We start from the raw sequence: 16,663 nt of genomic DNA, 5'->3' as shown, positions 1-16,663 counted from the left end.
GCCACACCTACCTCCCCCGAAGTAGGGTGTCTATTAGCGGAGGAAGGGGAGGAGCCAGGCAGACCCCCGGCTTCTCTAGGAAGGAGCTAGTAGGACCCAGGAGTCAGGCTGCCCAGTCCCAGTCTTGTGGTGACAAGGGCCCCTTTGTGCCCCTCTCCCCCGGGGGCAGGGAGGAGCTGGGCCCTGGAGGCAGGCGGCCCCTGGCACCCAGGGGGAGAGGAGGGGCTGGCAAGTGGGGGCCTAGACCCTGGGAGGCCAAAGGACTGTAAGCCGGGGCCAAGGGAGCAGAGGGTGAGGAAGCCAGAGCATCCAAGTAAGTACTGAGGCAGAGAGGGCTGCAGCGAAGGAGGGGCAAGACACCGCCAGGGGTTCTGCTGCCCTGGGAGCCAGGGCGTGTGCAAGGCGGGGGTGCCGAGAAGCAGGGGAGGGTCCCTCCCTTCGAACAGGGCAGGCAGGGCGTTGCTTTGGACCAGACCTTGGTGGAGACAGCGGTGGGGCTTTGAGAAGAAACGACAAGGGGACTTCCCTCATGGACACACCTCACGATGGTGGCGGCTTTGGCAATGCCAGCTCCCCTGGGGTTCCCAAAACTGGGGGAGACGGGATGGTGTTCTGCACTGGAAAAGAAGGAGGGTGCCGAGGGGCTGTCGGACACTTGAATCCACCATGCGGATGTGGGTGAGGCCGGCAGGCCGTGAGCACCTGGGTGCACGGTGCGGGTGAGACTGTGGGTGTGTCCGTGTGTCTGCCTGCCCCTGTAGCCGTCTGTATCAGTGGTCCTCAACTCTTTTTCATTAGACTTTGGAGGGTGCTTTCTCCCAACCCCTCCCCTCCCTCGGATTTGTTTCTGTTTGTTGAAATAGTGCCACTACAGCCCAGGCTAACCTCCAGCTTGCTGATTGTAGCCAAGGCTGGTTTTGAACTCTAGATCCTCCAGCCTCCCTTCCCAAGATCTTGGGTGGCAGGTGTGCTGTCATCATGCCTGGCTTCCCCAACGGAAGCTTAATGCTACAGATGTGGGATCTATTCATTTTGCAAACATTAGCACTGTGATTAGAGAGCTTTCAGCTTGGGCCCACACCCCCAGACCAGAATTCACCTCGGCAGAGAACAGTGTCCGTGGCTGTATCTCCCATCCGTGTGTGCTGAATTGTTGGCCTCACCTCTGGGTAGTCCCGTTCCCTCCAGTCACAGGTGCCAGGGCTACCGCTGCCCTGTGCCCACAGAGCTGTCTGGGTGGGGCTCTCCGTGGCGTGCACAGGTCCTTGTGACTTGAGATCGTGACGGTCAGAGTCACGACTGCCCAGGTGTGCGTGTCCACGCCTGAGGGCCGTGAGGGCACTCTGCGTGGCGAGTGCCGTGTGCCTCTCTGTAGACGGGCCCTCAGCGTAGGGGTGCATCCTCGCGACTCTCCCCGTCTCCGTGGCGTGAGTCTGTTCTTGCTGGCTGTCACATTCCCTACTAGCGTTCGCATGTTTCTGGGCTTGCGGCTGCATCTGTGGGAAGAGGGCAGCCAAGGCCGGGAAAAGCAGCTACTTCAAAATCCTGGCTGCGGTCCCGGGCGACCCACAGAGCAGCAGCGGGGGCCCAAGGGGCCATCTCCTCTGGCTCTTCCCGGCCCCTCGCAGGGCCCAAGTCAGGAGTGGCCAAGTTCTCACTCACACTCCACCTACCCCAGGAGGTCCCTGGGATGGGACACCCACACCCCCGGGGGAGAACAGGGCTCTTTTGTATTGGCTCCTGGCCTCTGGTGAGGGTGGGGACACCCGGGGCCTGCTGCGGGTGGGAGAGGGCGGCAGGAATTCACACGGCATGCTGGGAATGCTGATGTTGTGAAACCCGGTCATTGATGGGACCGGGTCCCTGCCTGCCACCTCCAGGCCTCATCTGCTCCTTCGCCCCACTCACCACTCGCTGCTCCCCTCATCCCAAAGCCACCACTCCCTTCCCTCCCCACGGTTCTCCCACACCCCAGCTCTTGGCGGGAGGGGGCAGGGAGGTTGTTGTGGTACAGTATCTTTGAAGCTACGTGGGAGCATCCTGGGTATCCATGGGGACCAGAGAGCTCATGGATAGTCTTCCAACATGGACGCCGCCCATACTGCACACGGATTGTGTGTTGTGGGTGCTCGGGCCTTCACCGCGCAACTCCTGTCTGGCTTGTGTTCTAGGTTGACTGGCCATCTTCAAGTGGAGTCAGGAGAGAGTTCCAACTCAGGGAGACCGAGGTAAAAGGTAAGACACCAGTGTTCTCTTCATCCTGATAACCCACTTCTTACCGCAGGAGGAGCGTTGGCTCCAACTTTGCCTAGCCGTCTCTGAGGGGCGGAGATGCAGGACGTGGTCAGATCATTACTAACCAGCCTCTGCCATGCAGAGACTTCGCAGCTTGGCCGCTACGTCTGCAGAGCCGCCGTGTAACCTTAGGCAAGCCTCTGGACTTTAGGCGCAAGCGGTAATCACACCTACAGAGTGGTAACCCCAGGGCCCACTTAGGCTGCGAGAACGACAGACACGAGACCAACAGAGTGCCAAAGGATCTGGCTGCCGACGGCAGAACAGTTGCTCCTATCATTCCAGAGACAGCCGCGGCCAAAGTCTCTGGCTTCGGTGATGAGGTGTCTGTGCCCTGTGCTTGAGCTGGGTGACTTTGGGAAGCTTGCTTGACTTCCCCGGAGGACTGGTTTCAAGCCTGGGAGCCGCGCCTGGCTTGCGGCACCCAGCTCTGACTAGCAGAGTGAGCCCCTGGGGCCTGGCGTTCATAACTGACAGCATTGGCTGACCTTGGCACAGTGCCCTCTCCCCCGACCCCGCTGCGGCCTTTTCAAAACTGGTTCTTGTCCCTCTCCAGCCGTAGCTCACTCACTTGCTGCACAAGATGATATTCCTCACCACGCTGCCTCTGTTTTGGATAATGATCTCAGGTAATGGCTGCGGAGATGAGTTCCAGCCCCAATCCCAGCCCGCTGGCCCGAGATGGGACCTGCTAGAGATAATGGGGCGGGCTCTGTCTCTCAGCTTCTGTGCTCCTGCCCACCCATAGCTTCTCGAGGAGGCCACTGGGGTGCCTGGATGCCCTCGTCCATCTCAGCCTTCGAGGGGACATGCGTCTCTATCCCCTGCCGTTTCGACTTCCCCGATGAGCTCAGACCGGCTGTGGTGCACGGCGTCTGGTATTTCAACAGTCCCTACCCCAAGAACTACCCACCCGTGGTCTTCAAGTCCCGCACACAAGTGGTCCACGAGAGCTTCCAGGGCCGCAGCCGCCTGCTGGGGGACCTGGGCCTCCGCAACTGCACCTTGCTTCTCAGCACGCTGAGCCCCGAACTGGGAGGCAAATACTATTTCCGAGGGGACCTGGGCGGCTACAACCAGTACACATTCTCAGAGCACAGCGTCCTGGATATCATCAGTGAGTTGGTCCCCGAGGGCTGGGTGGGCTCCAAGGGGCTGCAAGCGATGCTGGGAGGGAGGGGAGGGGACCTGGGGTCAGGGGTGAGGCTTCTAGAGGTCCGCTTTATGGTGTGACTTTGGGCGCCGTGAGTACGTTCTCTGGCCCTTGGTGATGTGGAGCTGAGAACCGCACACCCAGCCAGCGGGTGAATGGTTTTAAGGCCGGGGTTGTCCACAGTACCAGCTCTAAGCTCTGGCTGGTGGATGCAGGACCCTTGGTTTCAGGCACACTGTTTGCCATGGAAACCGGCACCGGAATAATGGCCGAATCCTTGCACCTGCCTTGCTCGGTTTTGGTCCTAACACGGCAGGGAGACATGGGGCTGGGAAGGATGGGGGGGGGGAGCTACAAAATGGCTCTGTGGATAATTGTGTGTGCCCCAAGTCTGACAATCCAGATTCGATAGCCGGAACTCACATGGTTGACATACATACATACACACGTGCGCGTGCGCGCGCGGGCACACACACACACACACACACAAACAAACAAATGTAAAAAAAAACAACACAAAGAAAGACAGACAGGAAGAAAGAAAGACAAAAGGACAGAAAGAAAGAAGAGAGAGAGCTAGGCCTGATGGTTTAGGCCTTATTCCCAGCTACTTGGGAGGTTGAAGCAAGACGCCCACAGCCTATCTGGGACACGGAGTGAGTTCAAGGCCGGCTTTAACAGCTTAGCGGGACCCTCAGAATAAAAGGGGAAAAGAGGAATGGGGATGAGGCTCGGTGGCAGTGTCGGCTCCATGTGTGAGGACCAAGGGTTGATCCTCACAACTGGGGGAGGAAGGGAGAAGAGAAAGAGGAGAAGAAAAGGGAAAAAAAATTGCATGTAGCTATAGCCAAGTTTAGCAATTAAAATAGAGGCCCCTGCCTGGCTTCAGGGACTCCCGCTGCCTAATTCTGAGCGGCATCCTAATTAGGTCGTAGGGTAAGCGATCTTAGGCCAAGTCCCCCGGCAGCATTTGGTCTGTAGGAGTAGCCAGACTACAGCCCTGATGTCAAAAGAGGCCACGTCACATTCCACACGTGACGCACACCAGACTATGCATGTACCACACACGCAAACCACACACGCAGTCCCCCACCCTGTGATATACCTGTCTTAGTCTGCCATGTCTTACTGTGGGAAACACAGTGGCCAAAAGCCGCCTGGGAGGACAGAGCGTCAGTTAGCACCCAGGTCACCGTCCATCGTGAGGGAAGCCGCAGCAGCGACTCAAGGCCTGAACCTGGAGCCTGCGTCCGAAGCTGAGAGCACAGAGCGATGCTACTCGCTGGCTTGCTCACATTCCGAGACTTTTCCTATACCTTCCAGGGCCACTTGCCCAAAGAGGGTACCGCCCACGGCGGCTAAATCCTCCTATATCAACCACCAATCAAGACAGTACTCCACAGACTTACCGGCAGGCTGCTGTGACACAGGCGTTTTCTCCATCCAGGGTCCTCCTCCCCGATGACTCAAGTTGTCACACAACCAAACAGGGCAATAGCACATACTCACACATACACACCTCACCCTGCCAACCGTCCCTTCTCCCCAACCCAGCGGCTCCCCAAGAAGAGAGCATATACAGGGACCAGGGTGCAATCTAGCGAAACAGAGCTCACACCTGCCACAGAAGCAGGGGCCGAGGTCTGGAGGCCAGTTTTAGCGGCCCCAGGGTCTGTTTGCAAAGTCCAGCACTGTTGTCACTTTGTTCTAGCATCCTGACAGGCTCTGTGGAGGGCTTTGGGGGGGGGGGGGGGGGGGGGGGGGGGGGGGGGGGGGCGGAGGCGTGGCCAACACCAGGAAAGGGTGGGTAAGGTCCCACGAGTGGAGCCTGCTGCACAGGGAGGTGTGACCGCAGACTGTTTCCAGACCTCTCCCTTTTCCCTCCCTCATCCGCAGACACCCCCAACATCGTGCTGCCCCCGGAAGTGGTGGCGGGAAGGGAAGTGGAGGTCAGTTGCATGGTGCCGGACAACTGCCCGGAGCTGCGCCCGGAGCTGAGCTGGCTGGGCTACGAGGGGCTGGGGGAGCCCACGGTGCTGGGTCGGCTGCGTGAGGATGAAGGCACCTGGGTGCAAGTGTCGCTGCTTCACTTCGTGCCCACCAGAGAGGCCAACGGCCACCGTCTGGGCTGCCAGGCCGCCTTCCCCAACACCACCTTGCAGTTCGAGGGTTACGCCAGTCTGGACGTCAAGTGTGAGCCTGGGTGCGGGTTGGGGCAGGGCGGGGCCTGGAAGAGACGGGGCAGGGTAGGGAGGCTGTGGGCGGGGCTCGTGTGGGAAGGGACTGGGGGGCGGAGCCTTGTTGGTGGGCGGTGTATTGGGCTGGGGCCTGTCTGGTGGGTGGTACCTGGAGGGTAGGGTTTGGGGAGGGGGCCTGGGTGAGCATGCTGGGAGGAAGAGGGGCAGGGGTTGGGTTGGGTTAGGTCCTGGAGGAGTAGGACCCGGAGAAGGGACCTGGGGGTGGGGCCTGGGCTTCCTGAGCCGGCCTGGATCTGATGCACGCATCACACAGTCCGCTGACCCTCCGCCTTGTCCTGGGCCTCAGACCCCCCAGTGATTGTGGAGATGAATTCCTCCGTGGAGGCCATTGAGGGCTCCCACGTCAGCCTGCTCTGTGGGGCTGACAGCAACCCGCCTCCGCTGCTGACCTGGATGCGGGACGGGATGGTGTTGCGAGAGGCCGTGGCCGAGAGCCTGTACCTGGACCTGGAGGAGGTGACCCCCGCGGAGGACGGCGTCTACGCTTGCCTGGCAGAGAACGTCTACGGCCAGGACAACCGCACGGTGGAGCTGAGCGTCATGTGTGAGTCCCCACGCGGCGCGTCCACGCAGACTTGGGGACTGACTTGTATTTTTAAAATAAGGACAGTTGTAGCTCAAGGGTTTTACGTGTGTGTGTGTGTGTGTGTGTGTGTGTGTGTGTGTGTGTGTGGTTTGTATATGCCAGGACGCTGTGTGGAGGTCACAGGGCAGCTTGTGGGGTTCAGACCTGGCCTTCTGCCACCTGGGCCCCGGGGCCTCAGCTCAGGTCGTTAGGCTCGACAGCAAGCAAAGAGAGGGCTGAGGAGAACCCATTGCGTGGACCTGGTTGTAACAGGAGACGGATGCAGTCAGACTGGGACACTGAGCTGAGAATCAAGCACAGGCCATTCATGCCATTCATTCATTCATTCATTCATTCATTCATTCATTCATTCGCAAATATGTCTCGAGGACAGCGGATAATAAAGACAGTCACAGCCGGTGCTCACTCAGCACTTCCTGACGGCCTCACACACGAGCTCGTGGCCCTGGCATCCCCTACGCCTCCTGCTCCGATCCCGAAGCCTTCCCTCACCATCCTCCTTAGAACCCGGGCCACCTGACCACCTGATTCCTCCTCCCTTTTGACTTTTCCTTTTTTTTTCATCGCAACAAATCCCCTGGCTGAAAATGTATTTTATTTCCTTACATAGCATCTTTCCGTAAGGGCCTCGCTCAGCTAGAGCAGTTCCTGGGTCTTGTCCCGTGTTGGATGCCCTATGAGGCTGGAATTGTTAAGCCCATTTTCAAAAAAAAAAAAAAAAAAAAAAAATGGGAAAGTGAGTCCCGGCGTTAAGACACAGGGTCTGTGGAGCTGGGGAGGGGTAGGCAGCGCCAGCATCCAAAGACAAGCTCCCAGACCACACACGTGATTCCAACATTCAGGAGGCTAAGGCAGGAGGATTACCACACGTTCAAGGCCAGTCTGGACTATATAGTGAAATAATAGACCAGCGAGGGCTACATGGCAAGAGCCTGTCTTGAGAGCAAATGAACAAATAAACAAACGGTATTTAAAAAAAAAAAAAAAAAGGTCAGGCTCTCTGCCTAGAGAATAACAATTCCTGTAACAGGAGCCAGGACCGGATGGGGTGTCAGATGGGGTGTCGGGGTCACGGTTGGGAGTTGGCCGGCAGATGGAGCAGTTCCCTCGGAGTCTGATAATTTCTTCCTCCCCCAGACGCACCTTGGAAGCCCACAGTGAACGGGACGGTGGTGGCCGTGGAGGGGGAGACGGTGTCCATCCTCTGCTCCACACAGAGCAACCCGGACCCCATCCTCACCATCTTCAAGGAGAAGCAGATCCTGGCCACCGTCATCTACGAGAGCCAGCTGCAGCTGGAGCTCCCTGCAGTGACACCGGAGGATGACGGGGAGTACTGGTGTGTGGCGGAGAACCAGTACGGCCAGAGAGCCACCGCCTTCAACCTGTCTGTGGAGTGTGAGTGCCCCCCTTCCGCTGTCACCCTGTGGTGCTCATGAGTCCCCAGGGCCAGCTTTGCCCGTCCCTGACACCGGATAAGGATGGGGGACAGCAGGGAACCTGAGTCCACCCTAAGGAAATGAAACTCCTCTTTGAGATCACTGGGAGTGGGAGGAGCTTTCGACCAAGGGGATTCGGGATTCTGTGGTTGCTGGCCCTCTACGGGACTAAGATGCTGACTCTGGTATTTGTGCCTTGGAGAGCATTGCCAGGTACCAGCGTTGTTGGATGTGCTATATGCAGGGAATCATTTCATCTTCGTGACAACAAATGCCCTCTTTACAGAGAAGGAAACTGAGGCACAGAGAGATTAGGACGCTTGCCCGAGGTCACACACTAGTAGCAGATTTTGAGAATCAATCCCAGGCAATCTGGCCCTACTCTGCACTGCCTAGAGTTGACTTCCCTGAGCTCATACACTGAGCTGTTGTGCTGTGCTCTTGAGAGGTGGGGGCTGGGACCAAGGAGATGCCAAGCTTATTAGCAGACACAGCACAGTCGGAGGAAGGACACATGTATAAGCTGACATCTTGGAAGCGAAGGTAGTTATGATACTGCTAACAAGCCCTTGGCCTGACCTCTTTGTGGGCAGCTCCCTCCACCGCACCCAACCCTGCTTCTGGGTTCACTAGCAGTCAAGTCCCAGTTTTCACTCCTCTTCCCTAAGCTTTCCAAGAATTTCCAAATAAAGATTGCCATCTCCTTGTTTCCAGTTCCCCGGGCTTCCTCCTCAGCTTGGCCTGGCCTTTAGCACTGACCTCTACACTGCACCTTTACAGTGCTAAGGATGGAACCCAGGGCTTTATGGACGTCATGGAGGTCCCCTACCACTGAGCCACACCCCAGCCCCTCACTGGGGGATTCTAGGCAGGGGCTCTACCACTGAGCCACACCCCAGCCTCTCACTGGGGGATTCTAGGCAGGGGCTCTACCACTGAGCCACACCCCAGCCCCTCACTGGGGAATTCTAGGCAAGGGCTCTACCAATGAGCCACACTCCCAGCCCCTCACTGGGGAATTCTAGGCAGGGGCTCTACCACTGAGCCGCACACTGAGTATTCTTAACCATCGCCTTGTCCCATTGGTATTTCTTTGGGACTCAAGTGGGTTGGCCAAAGCTTCTTCTTCTTCTTCTTCCTCTGTAATGCAGACATAAGTACTTGGCTGGGATGCTAAGCGTTTCATACATACACATTCACATGTCTGTATAGCCTCTTGTGAGCTAACAGCACCTTCCCCTTCTCCAGGACTAGAAGGTAGCACAGTTGGTAGAGTGCTTACCCAGCTTGTATGGAGCCCCGGGTTCCATCCGCAAGGTTCTCTGTAAGCCCAGAGTGGTAGCGCCTCCCTCCCATAAATTCCAGCAGTCAGGCAGAGCAGGAAGAAGAATCAGAAGCTACCGTTGGTTCCCTAGGGAGCCCAAGACCAGCATGGGTGTCTTAGTTGTCTTTGGTGTTGGAGATATGTTGTTCAAACTCCTGTGAAAGCGACTTAGGGGAGACACGTTCATTTAGCTCATGTTCCCAGGCTGTAGCCCGTCATGGTGGGGATGTGACGTTGACAGGAACTTTAAGGAGTTGGTCACATCACAGCCACAGTCAAGCACAGAGAGCGATGAGTTAATGTCAAGCTCCCGCCCCCCTGTCTCTCCTTTTCATCAGCATGGGGGGGGGGGCACACACCATGAACCAGTGCCGTTCGAATTCAGGGTGAGTCTTTTCTCCTCGCTTAATTAAGAACAGTCAATCTACCACAGCCATGGCACAAGCCAGCCTAACCTAGACAGTCCCTCACTAAGGGGCTGCCTCCCTTCCCACTGTATCCTCTACAGTGTTGAGGATACCCAGGACTCTGACTGAAAACCAAACCCAAACCGCAAGTGCCCTCTCCACCTCTGTGTGCCCATTCGAAGGCTCACTGGCCACACTCAGCCAGTAGATGGCAGAGTTGGGATGCCAAATCCAGGCACCCCTAAACTCCCCATTCTTTGAATCATGTCAAAGGGCTGTATAGTTCTTCTGAAACCTGTAGGATGCTGAAAGAATACTGATGACACACACAGGCAGGGTACCAGCACTCTGGCGTCCGCTGTGGACGCTTGTCACCAGCATCCACTGTTGGCTGTGATGTCCTGAATGGGGTTGTTTCAGAAATGTTCTGGGGTTCTCTTTTTCTTCAGATTTGGCGTTACTCACTTCCCCTGGGCTGAGCTGATCACTCCCCACCATGGAGAGCAGAATGTACACGGGGGCCTGTCACCTTACAGGCTTAGAGCTGTGCACTGAGGTGCCAGCTGGAATGATCTATCTGCCCCTGGGAACTTCTGTCCGTCACTGTTACTGGAACATTTCTCTGGGCTTGAGAATGAGTGGAGCCAGGAAGCTGATGTCTGTGTGCGTGGATTTGGATCAGAATTTACTCAGTACCAACACTTAGTCTAGAATTGGCAGAGAGGTGTCGGATAGCTTAAGGCGGATAAAGAACATAGTTTTAAAAGCATAATTTAGGGGCCGGAGAGGAGGCTCAGTGTGCCTCCTGTACAAGTATGAGGACCTGAGTTCAAATTACATACACCCATGTTAAAAGAAAGAAAGTGAGGGGGAAAAAAAGGATCGGGCCTGTAATCCCAGCACTGGGGAGGTAGAGGCAGGGAGATCTCTGTGAGTTCAAGGCCAGCCTGGTCTACAAAGTGAGTTCCAGGACAGTCAAGTCTATATAGAGAAATTCTGTCTGGAAATACGAAGAGAGAGAGACAGAGACAGACAGACAGGAAAGCTATGATTGATGGCATGCACCTGTAATCCTAGTGTGAGGGCAGCAGAGGCAGGAAGAGTCCAGGAACTTGCTGGCCAGCCAGTTGGTGAGCTCCAGTATTAGAGAGAGACACTGTCTCAAAAAATAACTGTAACATGATAAAGACACTCAATGTCACTCTCTGGCATTAACATGCATGTACATACACACACACACACAACTGCACATATATGCACAATTCTCTCTTTTTCTCTCTCTCTCACACACACCATTTAGCTGGGTGTCACCCAGTACTTAAGAGACAGAAAAGCACAGAGTTCCAGGCTACTCCGAGTTACATAACAAGACTCATGTCTCAGAAACAAGCAGAAAGCACCACTCAGTGTTCTAATATAACTTCTATTCTGAAAAGAAAGAAAGAAAGAAAGAAAGAAAGAAAGAAAGAAAGAAAGAAAGAAAGGTTCCATGTGTAATCAAAGCTATGGAAGCAAGGCTTGGGTGGAGGGAGCTGTTGGTGGTAATGAAGAAATGGGTCAAGATTCAAGGACTCGGGGCTGGAGAGACAGCTCAGAGGTTAGGAGCACGGGCTGTTCCTCCAAAGGTCCTGAGTTCAATTCCCAGCACCCACATGGTGGCTCATAACCATCTATAGGGAGATTTTGTGCCCTCTTCTGGCCTGCAGGCAGAACACTGTGTACATAATAAATAAATAAATCTTAACAAAAAAAAGATTCAAAGGGTCTCCAGGTGAGGAAGTGAGTTGGGGGCCATTGTCAGGGCCTGGGGAGAGGGAAGGAATCTGCCAAAGGAGGCTGTAGTTTGGATGGGTCAAATGGCCAAAGGGCATAGGTCCCTTTTGGAAAACATCCTAGCCATGATCAGAGGCCATGGCGAAAGTTAGAGACGGTGCAGATGGGAAACCACAGCTGTTTTTTCCCACATCGAGGCCAGGATCACCTCAAGAGCAGACGCAGGAGAGTATCTCACAAGGAGCATCCCTAGTCCCTGGGCTAATATGGGTTGAGATTCCAAAGAAAAAAGGATCCTTGGGGCCAGGCAGTGGTGGCACACGCTTTTAGTCCCAGCACTGGGAGGCAGAGGGAGTGGATCTCTGTGAGTTCGAGGCCAGCCTGGTCTACAGAGTGAGTTCCAGGACAGTCAGGGCTACACAGAGAAACCCTGTCTTGACAACCCAAAGTGGAGTGGAGTGGGGAGAAAGACAGACAGACAGGAAGGAAGGAAGGGTTCAGTGGCCTGTGTTGGCTGTCACAGTGGCCCATGGAAAGCATCGGTTAGACCTTGTATACAGAGGTGACGCCCTCATCAGGTGCAGAGGGGGAAACCAGGGTCTTTCTGAGGTCCTGCCGTTTCGAACTCAAGTCTTATCTCTCTCTTGAATCTCCCCATGACTGTCAGCAAGCAGAGGGCCCCTGGTGGTGTGTAAGAGTGTAAGGATGTTGGTTTAGGCTGGTGGGTTTGTTTGAGACGGGGACTATGTAGCCCTGGCTGGCCCGGAACTCTCTGAGTAGACCAGGTTGGCCTTGGACTCACAGATATCCACCTGCCTCTGTCTCACCAATATTGGGGTTCCATATGCTCGCATACCCAGTGCTGGCTAGAGTATTTCCATGTTGGGGTGATCTAACCGCCTTCAACCAGGGCCTGTGAAGGCCCATGCTGCTTCGGGGTTGTGTTCAGTCTGAAGGGATAACACGCAGTGGGCATGGTTGCAGAGGAGTTGGGAGTCCCGTGTTTCTGGGCGGGGACCTACACAGAGCTTGCTCACCCGTTTGGCCTTGCTCCTACCAAGGAGTCCTGCAGGCCCAACCTCACCCTTAGCTTTTGCTCTTGCAGTTGCGCCCATAATCCTGCTGGAGTCACACTGCGCGGCTGCCAGAGACACAGTGCAGTGCCTGTGCGTGGTAAAATCCAACCCGGAACCCTCTGTGGCCTTTGAGCTGCCTTCCCGCAACGTGACGGTGAACGAAACCGAGAGGGAGTTCGTGTATTCAGAGCGCAGCGGCCTCCTGCTGACCAGCATCCTCACACTCCGGGGTCAGGCCCAGGCCCCGCCCCGGGTCATCTGCACCACCAGGAACCTCTATGGCACCCAGAGCCTCGAGCTGCCCTTCCAGGGAGCACGTGAGTGATGTGACCTGGGGGCGAAAGCCACGGGAAGGAGGGGAGCCCTCTTGGAGTCTCCCCACGCCTACTACTGCTCATCAAGCCACTGAGCGCGGCGGAGGGGCTGGGGTGTGGCTCAGGGGTAGAGCCCCTGCCTAGAATCCCCCAGTGAGGGGCTGGGGTATGGCTCAGGGGTAGAGCCCCTGCCTAGAATTCCCCAGTGAGGGGCTGGGCTGTGGCTCAGGGGTAGAGCCCCTGCTTAGAGTCCCCCAGTGAGGGGCTGAGACACAGGGGTCAAACATTTACTTAGTACTTGGGAGGCCATGGGTTCAAATTCCAGCACTTAAAAAAGAGAAGAGAGAGAGAGAAAACAAAAGCAAAACAAAACAACAACAACCCTCGCTTTGTAACTGTTGAGCAGAGGCTGCCCAAACATTTGGACTCTGCTTCCTGGGGTGTCTTGAAAACCCAGGCATCCTCATGCCTGCCGGTAGCCCTGAGGCCACTCCTGACCCTTCTCTGTCCCTAGACCGACTGATGTGGGCCAAAATCGGGCCTGTGGGGGCTGTGGTCGCCTTTGCCATCCTGATTGCTATTGTATGCTACATCACCCAGACAAGACGAAAGTGAGTACCTGCCAGGCTGCTCTGGGGTCGGGCAGTCTCCACGCAGGGTGGTAGGAGACTGTGGGAGGCTGGGGTGGGCAAGCGGGGGTCGTTCTGTGTGTGCTGGGAGGGCAGACGCTGCGCGAGCTCCAACCTCCTGGCCCTGCTCGAAGCTCCCTAACCTGTCAGCAAGCGCGGGAACCCTGGAAGTGCGGAAGGGGGGAAGCCGGTAGGGTGTGGGGACAGGGTGACCCCTGGGGAAAGCTGTCCCCCGTGAAACTGATGTTTCTGCAGAAAAAACGTCACGGAGAGCCCCAGCTTCTCGGCGGGAGGCAACCCTCACGTCCTGTACAGCCCCGAATTCCGAATCTCCGGGGCCCCTGATAAGTACGAGGTGAGGGCCACACCCCTGTGGCTCCCAGTGAGGGAGGGAATGACCCAGTGGCGAGGTGGCTGAGGGGAGGCGGAGGGGCGGGAAGGGCCTGCGAGGCCAGGGCGGAAGGGAGGCCCGCCTCACGGGCGGGGCGTTGTGGAGGGCTGGACCGGGGCCCCTTGCTGGAACTGTGCAGGAGGGTTGAGGGGGTGGGGCCTGGGCAGCCCCGCCCTCCCCACCCTCCCCGCCTGTGCCTGTGACTGCGTTTCCTTCTTCAATAGTCCAGAGAGGTCTCTACTCGGGAAAGTCACTGAGAGCCCCAGGAGGTAGGTTCCGGGGGCCTCAGTGTGCAGCCTCCCGGCCCTCGCTGGGCCTCGGGGCTGTTGTGCATGTGTGTGTGTCCCAGCCAGGCGTCTGTGGCACTCCGCGGTTAACCCCAGCCTTGCTCAGCAGCCTTGTCTATTCTGTCCTCTCGCGCGTCCCTTGTTCCTGTCTGCGGCCACTGCCCTATCGTGCGTCCAAACGCTGGTGGGGTGGGGACAGGAGTAGAGAGCTGGGGGAGTGGGGCGTCACTACCAGGACCCCCTCAACCGAGGAGATAAAGAGAGAAAGCTTTAACGTTCCAGAAGGGGCGGTCCAACCACGATTTACTCTAGAGGAGTGTTCCGGGTTAAACCGTGCACCCTTAAGGTTAATTTCTCCAAGCGGGCATCTCGGAGCCTGGGATTCCTCGGCAAATGTCAAGGTTAGCAACGAGAAGATAGGGGTTTTTCGTGATGTCAGCATTGCAGAGCCCCCCACCCCGAGTGGCACTCCGTGACTGCGGAGCGGCCCCGAGCTGGTGCTCCCCCTCCCCCAGGAGAAGGTGCCAGCACCCCAGGCTTTGCGTGGGAAAAGTGAGAGAGGAGCCGGCTGACGGGCTGTCTTCTCTCCGTAGAGCGAGAGGCGCCTGGGATCTGGGAGGAGGCTGCTGGGCCTTCGGGGGGAACCCCCAGAACTGGACCTCAGTTATGCCCACTCAGACCTGGGGAAACAGCCCACCAAGGACAGCTACACCCTGACGGAGGAGCTGGCTGAGTACGCAGAAATCCGGGTCAAGTGAGGAGGAAGCTGGGGGCTGGCCTTGTGGCTCACGCCCCGCCCCTTCGGGACCCTCGCTGGCCCCCCCTGGCTGTGGGCTCCCTTCCTCCTGGAAATGGCAGCGGTGGGGGCGGGAAGGGGCAGGGCAGGAGATAGTGAGGCTGTGGGGGCCTCTCCTTCCCTCCCGGCCGCTCCGTTCTGCCAGCACCCCGTGCCCACGTCACAGCTCCCCTCTGCCCTCCTTTTAACCTGTCTAGAGGGGTGCTCTGTCTGTCCATGTTATTTATTGCTATCCCTGTCCTGGTCTCCTGTCCCCCTACCTGGCCCTGGGATCTGTACAAAGGGGACACGAAATAAATGTCCCAATGCCAAATACCAGTGTGCATTTGTAGCTTTTCTCATTGCTACAACAAAATCCTGGGCAAAAATCAACTTCGGTAATTGCTTTTCTGTAATTTTCAGTGGGAACATCCCACAAGCATAAGCAACTTAGGGGGGGAAAAGGCTTTTTTTTTTTTTTTAATTTGTTTGTTCTTAAAGACTTGTTTATTTCATCTTATATGCATGTGTGTTTTGCATGTATGCATGCATATAAATATACCGTGTCTGGGGCCTGCAGAGCCGGAAGAGACTGCCAGATCTCCCAGAACTGGAGCTACAGACAATTGTGAGCTGCGATGTAGGTGCTGGGGATGGAACCAGTGTCCTCTGGAAGAGCAGGGAGTGCTTTAACCGCGGAGCCATCTCTCTAGACCAGAAAGGGATTATTTTGGCTCCTGGTTCCAGCATAGAGTTCACCCTGATAGTAAAGAGCCTATGGGGAAATTCTTTCATTCAAACCTCCCCAGGGGGTGGTTTTTCAGCATATGGCTGCCTTTGCTCCCTCACCTTGTGGCCCTTGTAGATAAAGTGGGAGCCATAGATGTTATATTTATATAAAAATGATGCCATGCACACACAGATCTTATATGAGAGAATTTATTCAGGGGAAGGGAAGCAGAAGAAAGTTAGGGCTTGAGTGAGCCATGAGGGCAGAGAGACAGAGAACAGATGGGGGGTGGGACAAAGAACAGATGGGGGAGTGGGGACGGGGTGCCCCAACGGAGAAACAAAAGCAGAGAGAGCAAGAGAGGAGAGCAAAAGAGAGAGAGAGAAGAGGCAGGGGTCCTTTTATTCCAGGCCCCTGGGTGACCAATGATGACATCAATGGTGCCTAAGCAACCTAGGAGTGGGCTCATGCACCAAGATTTGTGAACTAACAATAGATCCAGCTGTTGTGGTGGTCTCTCCTCCTGGGCTTAAGCTCCCAGAATAATGACTCACGAGATTCAAAATATATTTGCAGATACCTAGGCCATATAGCTAGGCTCTTCCCTGCCTTGCTCATAACTTAAAACAACATATTTATACTAATTGACATTCTTCCATGTGGCTGGTTACCTCTGCTCAGGTTCTGTACACCTGTCCTCCTCATGTCTTCCTCAGTAAATCCCCCACATCTGGCTCTATACAAGAATCCTTTCTGCCTGCTGGATGTCCCACCTTCTAGTCTACCCTTTCCTATAGGCCATAGGTTTGGGTTTGTTTGTTTGTTTGTTTGTTTGTTTTCCTTTGTTGACAGGTGTTGCATCCATATAATACACAAGATATTCTCTCTGCATCTAGCATCTCCTAGGTGTGTGTTGGCTGCACTGCTGTCCCTTCACCACCACACTGCACTTCAGACTTTCAGCTTTCCAAACAAATATTAGGCTCCAGCTGTAGACTGAACTCCTCTAGGAAGATGAGGCTGTTCGGAAAACGGACACGTTTCCCTGAGAAAAAGGCCATGAAGGTTTTGTGTGACTCTAACGGGGAGATGTGTACAAACCCCTGGATGGGGTACCCAGAACAGACCAGAGAAATGGCCTGACCCCAGCTCATGAATCAAGGAACTGCTTGTGGTTAGATAGGGAAGCACGGGCAACTCAAAGACGACTGCATCACGGAAGAGCA

The 16,663-nt window shown here is 55.9% G+C and overlaps 1 protein-coding gene across 2 annotated transcripts; it reads left to right on the top strand.

Moving 5' to 3' along the window:
* The first annotated feature begins 234 nt into the window (after positions 1-234).
* Mag (myelin associated glycoprotein) lies at positions 235-15,041 on the top strand. Of its 2 annotated transcripts, XM_055595031.1 has the most exons (12): positions 235-313; positions 2,172-2,235; positions 2,852-2,924; positions 3,044-3,412; positions 5,345-5,641; positions 5,993-6,250; positions 7,430-7,690; positions 12,341-12,628; positions 13,140-13,236; positions 13,510-13,609; positions 13,870-13,914; positions 14,526-14,591. In XM_055595031.1, exons 3-11 carry the CDS (start codon positions 2,879-2,881, stop codon positions 13,900-13,902), a joined length of 1,749 nt encoding a protein of 582 aa, XP_055451006.1. In that variant the 5' UTR covers positions 235-313; positions 2,172-2,235; positions 2,852-2,878; the 3' UTR covers positions 13,903-13,914; positions 14,526-14,591. The 2 variants fall into 2 exon arrangements, with proteins under 2 accessions (XP_055451006.1, XP_055451005.1); XM_055595030.1 differs by lacking the exon at positions 13,870-13,914 and having other exon boundaries at positions 14,526-15,041.
* Positions 15,042-16,663: the final 1,622 nt, after the last annotated feature.

The sequence above is a fragment of the Psammomys obesus genome, unplaced genomic scaffold, assembly GCF_907164565.1.
Source record: "Psammomys obesus unplaced genomic scaffold, mPsaObe1.curated_primary_1811, whole genome shotgun sequence".
Classification (NCBI taxonomy): Eukaryota; Metazoa; Chordata; class Mammalia; order Rodentia; family Muridae; genus Psammomys; species Psammomys obesus.
Note: the sequence above shows the minus strand (reverse complement) of the source record. Positions and strands in the feature narration are given on the sequence as shown.

Coding starts and splice junctions, on each gene's coding strand:
- Mag (XM_055595030.1), top strand. CDS start 2,879: ATGATATTCCTCACCACGCTGCCTCTGTTTTGGATAATGATCTCAG. Junction 3,413..5,344: donor CAGCGTCCTGGATATCATCA/GTGAGTTGGTCC, acceptor CCTCATCCGCAG/ACACCCCCAACATCGTGCTG. Junction 13,237..13,509: donor ATCACCCAGACAAGACGAAA/GTGAGTACCTGC, acceptor ATGTTTCTGCAG/AAAAAACGTCACGGAGAGCC.